Below are 17412 nucleotides of genomic sequence, written 5' to 3' on the forward strand. Positions count from 1 at the left end.
CATATAGATAGACAGATAGATAGATAGATAGATAGATAGATAGATAGATAGATAGATAGATAGATAGATTAGACAGACAGACAGACAGACAGACAGACAGATAGATAGATAGATAGATAGATAGATAGATAACAGGGCTTTAAGCCCCTCTGTTCTTCTGTAAGACTAAACACTAAATAAATAAACTCTCGGCACAGACACTTGAATATAAATCAAGAACGCAGTGAAGCAGGTAAGAAAAATGTATTTCTGTAACAGCTGAAATGCAAAATATCATCAAACCCGAAAATACACATCTATATCATTGAGAACACATGGGCCAACAGGACACACACTGTATAAAGGACACGGGAATGAGAGAAATGCCTCTGATGAGTCCAGGTATAAAAATAAGGCCTTCGAAATCTTTACAATTGTTACGGCTGGGAAGGTGTCGCTATAATACATCTATGAACATACGCATCACGCAAGAGTAAAGGTGGAAATAACCTCAATAACAGGGCTGATAGTGCAGTGTTATGACAAACCACCTGTTTAGCAATGACATTCACTAATAATGGCAAAGTAGTAGACTGCACACATGCAACAATATCACGAACTGATCCGATCAGACTGTATGGAGATTATTACAGAATTAATTCATATTGCATCAGGCGTTTTCCTTTAGGTGGAAGCAAGCGGAGTGTCTTTCTCTTTCACAGAAAAAAACTAACTGCGCGTTTTGGAGATAAGTGTGTAACCGAGAAAGTAGCTTAAAATACAACAATTCTAATTAAACCATCTGACAGTTATAATCTATAGAAGCTTGTTTCCGCCACAGAATAAAAAATAAAGCGACTCGCAATTTCGAGTTTACATCTCGCAACTCTGACTTTTTTTCAGAATTGTGTGACATAGCCTACTCACAATTGTGAGTTAAAGTCAGAATTGCGAGATATAAACTATTGCGAGTTAAAGTGAGAATTACGTGTTAAAGTCAGGATTGCGAATTATAAATTCCGAATTGCAAGTTTACAAAGTCTGAATTGTGAGTAATAAAGTCCGAATTGGGAGTTATAAAGTCAGAATTGCGAGTTAAAGTCAGAATTGGGAGTTATAAAGTCAAAATTGTGAGTAATAAAGTCCGAATTGGGAGTTATAAAGTCAGAATTGCGAGTTAAAGTCAGAATTGGGAGTTATAAAGTCAGAATTGCGAGTTAAAGTCAAAATTGCGAATTATAAAGTCAGAATTGCGAGTTAAAGTCAGAATTGGGAGTTATAAAGTCAGAATTGCGAGTTATAAAGTCAAAATTGCGAGTTATAAAGTCAGAATTGCGAGTTATAAAGTCAGAATTGGGAGATATAAAGTCAGAATTGCGAGTTATAAAGTCAGAATTGCGAGTTAAAGTCTGAATTGCGAGTTATAAAGTCAAAATTGCAAGTTATAAATTCAGAATTGCAAGTTATAAAGTCAAAATTGCAAGTTATAAATTCAGAATTGCGAGTTATAAAGTCAGAATTGGGAGATATAAAGTCAGAATTGCGAGTTATAAAGTCAGAATTGCGAGTTAAAGTCTGAATTGCGAGTTATAAAGTCAGAATTGCGAGATATAAACTATTGCGAGTTAAAGTCAGAATTACGTGTTAAAGTCAGGATTGCGAATTATAAATTCCGAATTGCAAGTTTACAAAGTCTGAATTGTGAGTAATAAAGTCCGAATTGCACGTTTAAGTCTGAATTGCGAGTTATAAAGTCAAAATTGCGAGTTAAATTCAGGATTGCGAGATATAAAGTCAGAATTGCGAGATATAAAGTTAGAATTGTGAGGTATAAACTTACAATTGCGAGATATAAAGTCAGAATTGCGAGTTATAAAGTCAGAATTGTGAGATATAAACTTACAATTGCGAGTCATAAATTCAGAATTGCAAGTTATAAAGTCAGAATTGTGAGTTAAAGTCTGAATTGTGAGTTGAAGTCAGAATTGCGAGTTATAAACTTACAATTGCGAGTTATAAAGTCAGAATTGTGAGTTAAGGTCTGAATTGTGAGTTAAAGTCAGAATTGTGAGTTATAAACTTACAATTGCGAGTTATAAAGTCAGAATTGCGAGATATAAATTTGTTTTATTCCGTGGCGGAAACAAGCTTCCATAGTAATCTCACTCAATTCATTGTAAAATCAGCCTAGTGAATGAAAACAAGATGAAAACAAAAATAAAACACAAACAAAAATAAATAAAAAAAATGCAAAAGTAAAATAAAATAAAAAATTAAATATAAAAAAGATATATATAAATAAAAATAAAAATTGCACTGCTATGCCATGGTAACATTCATTAATTTCTACAAGAGGGACGTGTGTATAATAATACTTCATACAGTTACAGCTCAACATCATTGATGAACTGTAGCACACAGTTTTTTTGTGGCACTATTGGACCAAAACAAAGAGCCATAAGATCGATAAGAGACAAAGGGGTTCAGATCAGAAACATTACAATTGCAATCGGACTCATTCAGTTTACTTGAAAAAATATATTATTGTGTCAATAATTCCATAGAATAATCTCTAATGATTGATGTGCAATGGGAAAAGGCAAAACATGTAACGAACATCCTCTCGTCCCAGGCCGTTTTCTCTCTCCGGCGTGGATGGATTGGAGAAACTCCACATGGAAGCACTTCTTCACCCATGAGAGACGGTGCTGAAGGGATCCGGTTGGTTTCTAGCTCTGGTTCGCATTGGCATCAAGGCAACACGGTAAAAATCCTACATGTTTTTTTTGGGGGGGGGTCACAGCAAAACAAGAAGCTGGCTTTCACAGAGCGTATTGTCTTTGCACAGTCGAAACAACTATACATGATTCATATATCAATACTTCCATAAATAAAAGAGTACTCAAATCTTGAAGAAAAGTGCACAAAAAAGGATCTTTACAGGAGTTCTGTCTCTTTGAATATTAATATTCTTATGCTAGCGATGAAGACCTTCTCAGAGATCAAGCTCAAATTGTAAATCATGACAATAAAGCTTTGGGAAACCTGTTCGGAAATAATCATAATTGTATATTTGGTGAGGTCAGTGGCACAGAAATTACACACTTCGCCTCTGACGTCAACGTGAAATATATTCAGTGAGATTCAACCGTACTTCTTTTTGTAAAAACATCGGTCATGATGTGGCGTAACATTTATTTTAATGCACAAGATGTACACTAATAATAATTTAAAAAAAAAAATTTAATTAATTAATTTGAATTAATAATAATAAAAAAGTTTTTGAAATAAGTCTATTTTGCTCTTCAAGGCTGCATTTATTTGATCAAAAATACAGTAAATATTGTGAAATAATATTACAATTTAAAACAGCTGTTTTCTATGTGAATATACAGTAAAGTGTAATTTATTCCTGTGATCAAAGCTGAATTTTCAGCATCATTACTCCAGTCTTCAGTGTCACATGATCCTTCAGAAATCATTCTAATATGATGATTTGATGCTTATTAAATCAGTGTTGAAAACAGCTGAGTATATTTGTGGAAACCTTGATTCTGTGATAAATAGAAAGTATATAAATGTCACTTTTTGATCAATGTATTGCTAAATAATGTAAATAGGAAGTAAATTGAGAAGGTCTTTGAGAAGGTCTTCATTTCAGGTGGTTAAACACTAAAAGGTCCACATATTGACCTCATGACATCTTAAAAAAATAAAATTGGCAACAGACCTCGGCCGACTGCCAGTACTGGCTCACTGCAATGTACCTTTCCTCTAGAAAACTGTGGGTACATCATCATTTCAGTCAGTATTCCTTTAAAAAAAAATCATCCGAGAGCGATTATTAAACGGGACGAGCGCAGAAACGTTCGGCCCTTTCGTTTTTAGGTCTATGAAGACACATCTGACTGAGGAAGATCGAAACCACTAAATCCTTGAACCTCTGAGAGATACTAACAATAAATACAAAAAAAAAAAAAATATATAATAAAAGATATGTACACACATTTCCAACAATAGGGTCTCAATAATACTTAAAACTTTGAAAATGGCATACAAATATACTTCTGCTCAACGTGTGAAGCACTAATCAGGTCAGTTAGAAAATTAATAAAGACGATAAATTATTATACAAAATTCATCACCGGTTAAAAGTTGCTTTACAACATGAGTACGACTCCTGACTTTTTTTTTAAATCCACAAAACACATGTGTGTCAAAAAACAAATACTCAAAAACCTAAATTCATCCAATTTAGAAAAATACAACTTGCCAAAAAAAAAAAAAAAGCGTCTGTAAAATATTCCCTTGGTAGTTTTTCCCTCCTTTTGTGAAGTTCAGGCATGAAATTAAGTGCACTTTAGATTGACACGGTTGAGTCTGAAGGGGTTTCCCTCCATCCACATGAAAACCAAAATAAAACTCCGTATGTGTATCGCTGAATGTCTGAAACTGGTTAAATCAAAAGAATCTGAATCCATGTGAGACTGAAGTTCGTGAACATCGTCATTTCAAAAGGAGACGAGAGATTGACTTTATCTTGCGTAAAGTCTCCAACGACGGGTTTATTCCTAATGGTTGCGGAGTGGAAGAAGCCCTGTAGGGAACGCCGAGCGGTCGGAGGCAGCGGTGGGATAAAGGCAGGACCGGCGGGCCCTCAGGAACCACAGCGTCAGTGAGGGACCTTGGGCTGCAGAAGAGGCTGGTGGTTAGTAGGGCTGGCACAATATGTCACAGTACAAGAATGCAACGTGACAATATATATTGCGTATAGTTCACCCAAAATAAACATTTCTGTGTGAGAAAAAAATCTAGTTTTCAGAGTTTTAGTGTCAGTACTACTCGTTACACCCCTAGTAGTTAGTATATTTGCATATGCAAGAACTGTGAACTGAAAACTGAAGAAGCATCAAAACAATTTCAGGCATCATTTGTAAGAAACAATTCACATCAAGAATTAAAGCAAAATCATGTGGAAATAGTGTGAATGGAGGAATGCATCACAGTATCCAGGGTTCAACAAATACAGGGTTTTTTCAGTCAATTGTAAGAATTTTTTATTATTTTATAGGTACTCAACTCCCAAAGAACAAACTTGCAGCTGATGATGAATGACATATTTCAAAGCTAGAAACAAAGCCAGAAAAGTTTATAGTCACTATAGAAATTCCATGATTTTAAATAAAAAAAAACAAAAAAAAAACACAAATTAAATTAAATAAACTGTATATAATAAAAATTATATACAGAAAAATATATACTGAAAATATACTGGATATAATAAAAAAAAGGAACAATAATAACAAAAATAATGAATAATAAAAAATATGATAAATCTTTTAATGAAAATAAATAGAACTATATATATATATATATATATATATATATATATATATATATATATATATATATATATATATATATATATATTGTTTAGGCTAGAAAAGAAATGTATAGTAGACTAGACACATATGCAGTGAAAGATAAAAATAAAAAAAATAAATTATATATATATGTCATAGTTCTTTTCCAGGCTCGAAACATATATAAATGGAAAAAGATGTACAAAATGTATTCATACTAGAAAATGATTCTAGTATAAAAATTATTTTAATAATATTATTAATATATGTTGTTAATATAAAAATAAAACAAATAATTACAAATATTATAATTACATAATATGATTTATTTCTAGGCTAAAAAAAATATATAAATGCCAACATTTATAGAAATAATATGTACACTACAAAAATAGTCATTAAAAAAAATGTAAAATAAAAAAATATTGAAACAACTTCCTGGCCTGCAAATCACAATTTTAAAATTCCCTCAGATCTTTCAGGCGTGTCCAATATCATATTGATCAGTGAGTGTTGCAAAATGAGAGTCTGTAAGGATTAGTGATGGGTCTTTCATGAACGATCGTCTGTCACGTGACAAATAAACGAAAGACTCGGAAGGTAAAGTAATTATTTATGTTCCCTGTAAAGTATTTTTGACTGCATTATAATGATTTCTTAATTCAGAATATGATCAAGATTTCGTAGGTGGATGTGTTCGGGGAATTTGCCTGTTAAAAGTGCAACATTTAAAGCCCCTTAAATGAACGAAATGACTCGGTGGAAAAAAAGATTAGTTCATTTTGATGAACGAGATCGAACAAGAGATTCAGTAAAATGATCTGAACTTCCCATCACTAGTAAGCAGAGGTGGACAGTAACACAGTACACTGACTTGAGTACTGTACTTAAGTACACTTTTTGAGTATCAAATTGTTTTTTCTGGAAACTTTTCACTTTAACTTCCCCACATTTGAAAGACAAATATCGTACTTTTTACTCCACAACAATTCTGTCAAAGTCCTTGAGTAGAAAGATAGTAACGTCAGTCAGGGGATGATTGTGGTTTTAGGGGTTGCATTTTGGTTGGAAATGAAAGTCGGGTTGACGTCAGAACCTGACAGATGTTGGTTTCTGACATCAACCCGATTTTCATTTTCAGCGTTGGGTTTGGTCTTCTAAATGCACATTTTGTCATTGTTTTGGAGCACACTAGCTTATAGATAACAGTAACACTAGCTTATAGATAACAGTAACACTAGCTTATAGATACACTAGCTTATAGATAACAGTAACACTAGCTTATAGATAACAGTAACACTAGCTTATAGATAACAGTAACACTAGTAACACTAGCTTATAGATAACAGTAACACTAGTAACACTAGCTTATAGATAACAGTAACACTAGCTTATAGATAACAGTAACACTAGTAACACTAGCTTATAGATAACAGTAACACTAGCTTATAGATAACAGTAACACTAGCTTATAGATAACAGTAACACTAGCTTATAGATAACAGTAACACTAGTAACACTAGCTTATAGATAACAGTAACACTAGTAACACTAGCTTATAGATAACAGTAACACTAGCTTATAGATAACAGTAACACTAGCTTATAGATAACAGTAACACTAGTAACACTAGCTTATAGATACACTAGCTTATAGATAACAGTAACACTAGTAACACTAGCTTATAGATAACAGTAACACTAGTAACACTAGCTTATAGATAACAGTAACACTAGCTTATAGATAACAGTAACACTAGTAACACTAGCTTATAGATAACAGTAACACTAGCTTATAGATAACAGTAACACTAGTAACACTAGCTTATAGATAACAGTAACACTAGTAACACTAGCTTATAGATAACAGTAACACTAGTAACACTAGCTTATAGATAACAGTAACACTAGTAACACTAGCTTATAGATAACAGTAACACTAGTAACACTAGCTTATAGATAACAGTAACACTAGTAACACTAGCTTATAGATAACAGTAACACTAGTAACACTAGCTTATAGATAACAGTAACACTAGCTTATAGATAACAGTAACACTAGCTTATAGATAACAGTAACACTAGTAACACTAGCTTATAGATAACAGTAAGGCTAACATATTCATACTAAAAGCCAAAAAACTTTAAATAGGGCAGTATTTGAGGGAACAGACATTTCGGTGGACGTTATTGAGTGACTTATTCAATCTCATATTCAATCCCACTGGAACTGTGTTCTAGAAATACATGTGATATTAATATGAGGACAGGCATAGATTCAGAGGCATAAGGGACTGTAAGTATTACACACAACAATGCAACAATAATAAAAACAATGCATTGACATTTACTTTTTACTTTTGATACTCAAGTACTTTTAAAAACGAGTACTTCTGTACTTTTACTTAAGTAAAAATCGGTCTTTACAACTTGTACTTGTACCGGAGTAATATTTGACTAGTATCTGTACTTTCACTCAAGTAAGGAAGTTGTGCACTTTGTCCACCTCTGCTAGTAAGGACGCATTCCTGCAGTTCGACATCGTGTTGCTAGAAAGAGTGTGTTTCACCTGTGTGTTGAGGACGCCGTGGGCCGTCTCGACTGACGACAGCAGAGCGGAGCTGCTCTTCCTGAACATCCCGTCCAGTGCTGGGGATTTGGTGCTTCTACTGGGTTTGTCGCTCGATCCGGCGCTCTTCCTCTTCCTCCCATCAGAGGAGGTGTAGGACAGTGTGTTGTGAGACGAGACGGCCCCGTGATCCCCGGTGAGCGCCTGCGGGAGGGACACATCCACACTGCCGAACCGGGGCTTGGCCCGCATGCTGAGGGCGGCCGTCCCGTTACTAGGGGTGGAACAATACGGAATATCGGGTCACAATATATCGCAATACAAAAATGCAACAATATGTATCATGGATAGTTAAAAAAAGAGTTTTAGGGCGTTTTCACACCTGAAAGTCCACACCGAGGTCCGAACCAAAGTTCATGTTTTGATACATTATATACATTCGGTTAGTTTTGGTTTGGTTTCACATTGGAATTATGCGAGCGCACTAAAGAACTTTACATACACACTTCATCTATGTGGGCTGCATCTTGACATTGATTGGTTTGTAAGCGGACGTGCGTCTGACGTCAGCGTGTTGTCAAGTCGGCGGGTAACTTTGACAAGACGAATGAACAGACGCATATCATTCCCACTATACTGTTATTATTACGGCATTACTCCCTGCAGGACCAGCTGTACTCAAGGCTAGCTCAAATTAACGTCCTCGTTGTGAGAACATTTTATCGTCACCGGCAGGACAAATATGTGTGTGTGTGTGTGTGTGTGTGTGTGTGTGAATCAGCTGGAAGAAACGCTGTGGGCAGGACTGACAGATCTGCACATAAATATTCTTCTTCAGTGGTTTAGGCTACGCGGGAACCACCGGATCTTCCTGTAAATGGTCTGAATGTCCGAACCAAACAAAAAATGCTTTCTCCCTGGAAACGAACCAAACCTTTGTTCAGTTTGATCCGGACCGAGACTAGCTCTTTTCGTCTGACCAAATTTCGTGGTCCAGGGGAGCTTTCACACCTGTAATTTTGATTCGGGCCAAACTGAAAAGTCAGAAAATCCGGACCAAACAAGGCAGGTGTGAAAGGGCCATTAGTGTCAGTACTACATTAAACTACTGTATATAATGTTGAATATAATGTATAATAATGCAATGGGGGAATATTTGTGTGTCCTGATAATGCCACATGTCTGATGTTACCTGTAAAAAGTGCTACATTATTTTAAATATATCTAGTCAGTGAGAGAGTACAAGCATATTCATCTACAATAATCCTGTATTCTCAGCTTCAGAATCATGAATATTGTTATTCTGGCGTCTCTATTGTCCTGTGCTTTGGGTTTCCAGCACCAAGTCCAAGACTATTCATTTACACACACAATGAAATATCAAATTCAGCATACTGTTAACCTTTTATCATGTCTTGGCGTATCGCAATAATATGGTATTGTGAGTTCAGTATCGGGATATGTATCGAATCGTGACGTGAGGGTATCGTTACACCCCTAGAGATACTCACTATTTACATAAAGAAGTCTTAAAGGTACAGTAGGCAAACACAGGGTCGGAGAGAAGAGAAGAGAAGCATGAAAATGGTTGTGAAACACTAAATTATGTCTGTTTTTCAGAGCATTATAGTGGATTACTGAATTATTGCACACATTTTAGATCTCATGCACTGTTAATTTTTTCATATTGGAGTATCGCAATAATATGGTATCGTGAGTTCAGTATCGTGATATGTATGGAGTATCATTACCCGTTACTGATGTGCGGTGGGAGATGGTAGCTGTTCCCGCTGTTCCCGCTGTTCTTCCTGTAAGCCGCTGATTCAGAAGCGGGAGGCGCTTTCCGTCTTTTGGGTCCCGGTCCTTCCCCTGAGGCTTTGGGTGTCCTGGCCGGTTTGCTCCTCTGCAGTCGGGGTCCGGGATCGGGTCCGGGATCAGGGTCCCTGATGCAGAAAACACCAGCGCCGTTATGAGAGAGAGAGGAGGAGTACGAGAGCATCGAGACGCTGTCCACAGGAGCCGTGAGAAACGCTGAGCCCAGGGGAGAACCTTCACACGAGCTCGTCATGCTCTCCACCGCTAGGGGGACTTTCCTGTGGCAAACAGGATATGACATCACCGGCCTGTGGTAGGAAGCTATGTGGCACGTTAACCTAAATAATGTGCGTTTACAGAGCGAAAGAAAGCATTGTGTGCGATTGCACAGCTTGACTCAAGCCAGTCACATCTCATTTGTTTCTGCCTAAAGTTCTGGGTCATATTTCACCCCCAAATCAAAGAAAAATTTTTAAATAATATTTTGCATGAAGAAAATTGCTAACACTTCACAAAAAGGTTTCATTAGTTAACATTAGATAATGTATTAACTAACATGAAAAACATTTGTTAGGGGGTTTATTCATCTTTGTTAATATTATTCAGCCGTGTATTGTTTGTTCATGTTAGTGCATTTACTAATGTTAACAAACACAACTTTTGATTTTAATAATGCATTAGTAAATGTTGAAATGAACATTAATTGAAATTAATAAATGCTGTAGTATTGTTCATTCTTGATTCATATTAACTAAAGTAGTTAACTAATTAAACCTTATTGTTACCAGAAAATTAAATCTATTATTCGGATGCATTGCAATATTAATTTCATCAAGTTATATTTTTTTATAGCATTATTAAATATAATTTAGATTTTAGGCTATATTATTATATATAGGTTATATTATTATTATTATTATTAAACAATAGCATTAAATTGTCAGATATTACTGAATAATAATTAAAATTATGAAATAAATAAAATTATAATGCTCTTAACTGCCATGAATATGTTTACTAATAAATATTTACTTTTATTATTAACAATCATATTTATGACATTCTTCAGTTTAATAATCTTAAAAAAATATTATAAATTATAATTATTATTAATAAAAATGGTATGTTTAACCACTTGTTTAATAATGTCTGTTTATTTATAAAATTTTAGTATCATTTTTTTAATGCAAAATATTTTTTCTTTAGTTTTTTGGGATGAAAGAAAATTATTATTTTTTGCACCGCAACAGTGTTCATGTGGTTATTTTTACGGCACTTACATATAAATCTTTATTTTATTATTTATAATAAAATTTAATAATTAAACATCAAAATAATGTGCAAATGCAAACATCCGAAATGGTCCTAAAACGTCTTTATTTTCCTAACACACATTTTTTTTCTCCTTTTGATTTTGGGATGAAATATTTGAAAGCTTTTGTGAAGTGCATCCACCCATAAATTCTCCCCCAATGTGTCCATAATAGCGCAAGCACACAGAGAAGCGTGTAACTCGCCTCCACATGAGAGAGTTGACGTGTTTTTCCACCATGCAGTGAAGCGCCAGCCTGACCCGATCCCACCGTCTGTCGAACACGTAATGGCCTCTTCCCATCATCCGACTGCTGAACGCACAACACTAACACACACCAGCACACACAGAGAATGTGTTTCTCAGATTATATTCCTTAAAGGGATAGTTCACCCAAAAATTTAAATTACCCCATGATTTACTCGCCCTCAAGCCATCCTAGGTGTATATGACTTTCTTCTTTCAGACGAATACAATCGAATCAGAGTTATATTAAAAAATGTCCAGGCTCTTCCAAGCTTTATAATGGCAGTGAATGGCTGTATCTGTTTTGAAGTCAATAAAAGTGCATCTATCCATGATAAAAGTGGATCTATCCATGATAAAAGTGCTCCACACTGCTCTGGGGGGTTAATAAAGGCCTTCTGAAGTGAAGCGATGCGTTTGTGTGAGAAAAGTATCCATATTTAAAACTTTATAGACTAAAATAACTAGCTTCCGGCCAAACGAACATACGCAGTCTACTTACGCCTAAAGCGCAACTTAAAGGGATACTTCACCGATTAGCATTAAGCTTTGTATCAGTAGAAACCCGGTAGTATTTTCGAGTGACCGTGCTTCCCTCCCTCATGTCCCCCTGAGACGAGAGATTTCTGTATTGTGTGTCTGGAAGAAAACATCAGATGACGCAAAAATCGTCATTTAGCTCATCAGAGGCTCTTTTGTCCAGAGGCGAGAGACTCCAGCCAGTAGGAGGAGCTCGTCCCGCATGTGTTCAACCCGCCCATAGGGGGATCTCACCATAAAACACCCTCTTTTCAGTTTCGAGTCGACTAGTAGCCTAGTTTCATCATTTCATCATTTCTCCCGATACTGCCCTCTGTAACTGGGAGGCGTGGCTTGGGAGTGGCCTCGTAGGGCAGCGAAGCAAGTGCATTCTGGGAGTTGTAGTCTTTCATCCACATGAGCCAAAAATACATTTTCTGGCTTTTCTCAGTCTAGAAGGCACCAACTTCTAAAATAACTTCATATTCCTACTACATAAATGACCCAATTTAAATACACATTCATCTTTCCAGCGGTGAAATATCCCTTTAAGCGAGTAATGCGACGCACCGCTGATATTTACGTGTAAGTTGCACTTTAGGCGTAAGTAGACTGCGTAAGTTCGTTTGGCCGGAAGCTAGTTATTTTACTTTACAACATGTTAAATATGAATATTTTTCTCACACGAACGCTTTGCTTCACTTCAGAAGGCCTTTATTAACCCCCCAGAGCAGTGTGGAGCACTTTTATCATGGATAGATCCACTTTTATCATGGATAGATCCACTTTTATCATGGATAGATGCACTTTTATCATGGATAGATCCACTTTTATCATGGATAGATGCACTTTTATCATGGATAGATGCACTTTTATGGACTTCAAAATAGATACAGCCATTCACTGCCATTATAAAGCTTGGAAGAGCCAGGACATTTTTTAATACAACTCTGATTCGATTGTATTCGTCTGAAAGAAGAAAGTCATGTACACCTAGGATGGCTTGAGGGTGAGTAAATCATGGGCTAATTTTCATTTTTGGGTGAACTAGCCCTTTAATGCTTATACAGCAATATAAAGGGTCCCAAAACACAACAGACAAACAGCAGTGCAGTGATGAATGGTTTTGTTCCGCTCACGCTCAGGGGTTGTGGGTGTTGTGGAGAATAATGGCACATCAGCTTCTCTGTCTCTTCAGGAAGATCCGCTTCTCCTTCATCGCTGGACAGACGCGAGTCTCCGCTGCTTCTCTGCCAGTCGAGCGCAGGTTCAGGAGCAGAGCTGAGCACGACACCACACACTCTGCAGAGGAGGACATGATCATCTGAGAAACCTTCTAGGCAAGATGAGGTTATTCATATCAGTCATTCAAAGTGTTCATCTCTCTTTAGCATGTAATGTTGCTGTTTGAGCATGTTAGAGTTCTTCTCTATATAAGTGTCAGTGTTTCTGAACTCCTGAAACGCCTCCATTGTCTTGAGTTTCTTCCGGGAACGAACACGTCACAATATTCCTCATTATAATAATTAATGCGCAGAATAAAGGGGAGGGGCCTGGTTGAGTTAGTTAGTAGTGTGTTAAACTGGAGGTTATGGTAAGGGACGGGACATTTCCCAAACACACTCGAAGCGCTCGACCAATCACGACACACTGCTCCAGCCGACCAATCAGAGCACAGTGTGCTTTTCAGAAGGAGGGGCTTCATAGAGACAGGAACTAAACAGAGCGTTACTGACAGACTGGGAAGAGAGGAGCCGCAACAGTGGAGAATATGAGGAATGTAATCAACATTCAAGCAGGAAAACCTGTTCTAGTAGAGCCTAAAACAAAAAGTAATAATAGGTCCTCTTCAAAAATCATAAAATAATCAAAACAGATGCATAAAAGAATAAAAATAATAAAAAGCATCTGTTAGCCTAGGGCTAAGCATTATACTGAATATTCACGATTCACAGATGATTTTTCTGGCAATTTAAAATCAAGTAACGTGAATATTGCAATGATTTTCCCCATTAAGTTTCCTACATTTTTTTTATCATTATTTATATATTATTTCACAATCTTTTCTTGTCCCAATTTAAAGTTTAGTAGCAAAAATACAGATAAAGTTGAATCAGTAAATTTGATTCAATTCTGTGAATCAGTTCCAACGGTTCATGTCAATGAATCGATTCAGAACTCAACGATTCAAAATGCCCCCCCACTAAAATGTTTTAGTATAAATATTTAGGAAAATATGTCAGTTTATATTGACATGTTGGTGCATATAAATAAAAAAAGGATTGAATATCATGTGTTCATATATTGATAAACATGCCTTGATTGGTTTAACAACATTTTTACTGTTTCACTTCTTAAAGCAAATATTCTGAACCTAACTGGAAACAATGGTTCAAATGGTTGTGTTAGCACTTTAGTATGGAAGCAGACTAATCCTACAATCAGTGTGGTCGGCAGAACGTACCTGTGCAAGTGTGAATTGGCCAGCCTCAGTTTGAGAGTGGGAGTGGTCTTGCCATTGGTACAGCTTGCGGATTGGCTGGGTGCTGCGTCATGTGACTGTGTGACCTGCACTGATTGGCTGCCTGCTTGAACTTCCTTTTTTTGCCCCCCCTCCTTCTCCTTCGCCCGTCCCTTATGCTCCGCTAGCAGAAAGTCGAAGTCTTTCCTCCGTCCTGGGACGGCTCGCCGGTGGGTCAAAGAGTGAGTCTAGAACATACATGATCAAACACATGTTATGAACACCAACACAGCGAACATTCAAATCAACAGATGTGATTATGAGCAATGGTACCAACCTTACAGGTTAACGAACGAGTGCAGGGCCGCTTCGTCTCTGGGTCTAAAACCCCACAGTGTTTATTAGCATCAAACACTCGCCCTGTGCAACAAAACAGAGAGTGACTTTATATTGTTATTTTCAGCTAAATATCATTTATTTGATGTATTATATTGCATTAATATATTATGCACTATTTCATAAAATGCAGTAATTATTTGTATCTTTTTGTATGTATGTGTATACATATACACACACAAGCATATATATATGTTTTTTTTATACACTTGAAATATATTTTATTTATACATTTTATTATTTTATTTTATTTTATTTTATAATTTATATAATTTCAATTTTTTGATTTATTATTGATATGTATTAGTATGTTATGTTGGTACATATAAAAAAAAAATCTCAATATCAAATGATTCAATACGTTCATAAATTGTGGAAAACGTTTCATTAATTTTAATGTTTAGTCTGTTTTACTTCTTAAAACAAATATTTAGAACCTCAGTGGCATATATTTTATATATGTGTGTGTGTGTGTGTGTGTGTGTGTGTGAGAGCGTGTGTGTGGGTGAGAGTGTGTGGACTTAAACCTGAATGCACACACACTCATGGGGACTCGTGTCACTGTGGGCTTAAAGTGAGGAAACAAGCTTATAAATAAAAAAATATGTGTGTGATGGGTAGGTTTAGGGGTCGGGTTAGTGTGTGTGTGTGTGTGTGTGTGTGTGATGGGTAGGTTTAGGGGTCGGGTTAGTGTGTGTGTGTGTGTGTGTGTGATGGGTAGGTTTAGGGGTCGGGTTAGTGTGTGTGTGTGTGTGTGATGGGTAGGTTTAGGGGTCGGGTTAGTGTGTGTGTGTGTGTGTGTGTGTGTGTGATGGGTAGGTTTAGGGGTCGGGTTAGTGTGTGTGTGTGTGTGTGTGTGTGATGGGTAGGTTTAGGGGTCGGGTTAGTGTGTGTGTGTGTGTGTGTGTGTGTGTGTGTGTGTGTGTGTGTGTGTGTGTGTGTGTGTGTGTGTGTGTGTGTGTGATGGGTAGGTGTAGGGGTTGGGTTGTGTGTGTGTGTGTGTGTGTGTGTGTGTGTGTGTGTGTGTGTGTGATGGGTAGGTGTAGGGGTCGGGTTAGTGTGAGTGTGTGTGTGTGTGTGTGTGTGTGTGTGTGTGTGTGTGTGTGATGGGTAGGTTTAGGGGTCGGGTTAGTGTGTGTGTGTGTGTGTGTGTGTGTGTGTGTAGGGTTGTAACGGTATACCGGTATGGCGATTTATCACGATATTGGCATGTACGATTATCATATCGTAAACATTTGCTAATCCACGGTTTAAAAAATAAATAAATAAATGAAACCAGATCTCATCAGCGCATATCCAACTTCTTTTCACTTGACTGCTTAGACTCCACCCAATACATGTGCAGCAGACAGAGGCTGCGAATTCTAATCTCGTTTTCCCCCGCCGAAAACAAGTATACTTTTGTCATCTGAAAACCGAACGCGGGATTTTCCTCGAAGATGGATATCCAGTTTAGAGTGCTGATCGGCAGTGGTTAAATTGGGCCGGGGCTCTCCGGGGCTCAGCCCCGGCACATAAGCCTGCTCGTTTGCAGTCAGTTGCCTATAGGAAATTATGTCACATAAAATTTGATAAAAGTGATGCTTTTGAAAACATATTTCTGATTATAAATGAAAGATTTTGAAATGGCATGTCTATTTTGTCTCGGCGGAGCTGAGATGAGAACAATCGGAACACGGCCGTGCCCGTACTCTTGTTCAGCTGCTTAATCTCGTTGTCAGTCGACCATGATCGCGCACCGCTCGCGCATGCCATGCGCATCTAGGTAGGCTCAGAACTCCGACATGGATAAATGTACGCAGCAATAATGAATGTTCCTGGGAGATCCGTAGTTGCGCGGGATGTGGAAGCGCGCAAAAGTTCCAGAACCTTCTACTGCCTTAAAAAAAAAAAAAAAAAAACCCGAGCTGCTGGCCGCCGCTGCAGCAACAGATCAGTTTTGTCAAGTTCAGCACAACGTTGGTTGTACAAAAAGTGCCCTGGCCTCGAATAACAAGGTAAGGAAAAAATGTTTGGCACATTGTATGGGTCACTATATCATAACAAGGTAATACAATGTGTAATCAAGCGTTTTATATTTAATATGAGGGAAATAGGCTACACATGCCGTGGACGTGACACAAAAAATCTTTAACTTTTAGGTGGCAAAATATTTTTTTGTAATTCTGTGAATTACACTGCCAACCAAAGTACTACCCACCGGATGAAGAAGGGTTGGCTCTCCACAGAACATAACATATTCATTTTATTTTATTTTTCATGTTCGCATTTATGAGGAAAAAAACATGTTACGGACGGGACCGCTCTGAATGTGGCACTAAAAGACTGTTTAAAACTTTCACTGAGACCTCAAACAGAAAGCACAAAGCCTTTCTTTAAAATTAATTTCGTTTTGTATTAATTGTATCTTAATTTTAATCAATGTTTCATTTCAAAAATAAGAAGTAAATATAGTATATAGACAATAGATAGGCTAATCACGACACGGACGCGCCGGCGAGTGAACTGGACTCTCGTCTCATAAATGAACCGAAACTCAGCGTATAAGGGAGCCTACTTGCCTGACAGACCTGATAAATATATCTATAGAAAGCTTGGAAGGTCTTCTTTTCAAAACGAAAGAAAACAGACCGCTGCTTGTGTAGCCTAATCCGTATGAAATGTGCATTTCTCTCTGGCGAGTTTACTACTGCGAAGATTGCATCGTCAACTTCATCTATGCAGGGCACTGACACAGAAAACACTTGTTTATT

The 17412-nt window shown here is 36.9% G+C and overlaps 1 protein-coding gene across 2 annotated transcripts in view; it reads right to left on the minus strand.

Moving 5' to 3' along the window:
• Positions 1 to 4173: 4173 nt before the first annotated feature.
• atxn7l1 (ataxin 7-like 1) overlaps positions 4174 to 17412 on the minus strand; it is a 31384-nt gene continuing 18145 nt past the window's right edge. The window contains exons 5-11 of one of the 2 annotated variants that reach the window (XM_084407254.1): positions 14601 to 14683; positions 14267 to 14511; positions 12942 to 13104; positions 11243 to 11364; positions 9662 to 10003; positions 7911 to 8184; positions 4174 to 4669 (exon numbers count right to left, since the gene is read on the minus strand). In XM_084407254.1, coding sequence (XP_084263380.1) covers positions 4652 to 4669; positions 7911 to 8184; positions 9662 to 10003; positions 11243 to 11364; positions 12942 to 13104; positions 14267 to 14511; positions 14601 to 14683 — 1247 coding nt within the window. In that variant the 3' untranslated portion in view covers positions 4174 to 4651. The remainder of the gene's footprint in view (positions 4670 to 7910; positions 8185 to 9661; positions 10004 to 11242; positions 11365 to 12941; positions 13105 to 14266; positions 14512 to 14600; positions 14684 to 17412) is intronic. The other variant, XM_084407255.1, reaches the window with a different exon arrangement.

The sequence above is a fragment of the Rutilus rutilus genome (assembly GCF_951802725.1).
Source record: "Rutilus rutilus genome assembly, chromosome: 4".
Taxonomy (NCBI): Eukaryota; Metazoa; Chordata; class Actinopteri; order Cypriniformes; family Leuciscidae; genus Rutilus; species Rutilus rutilus.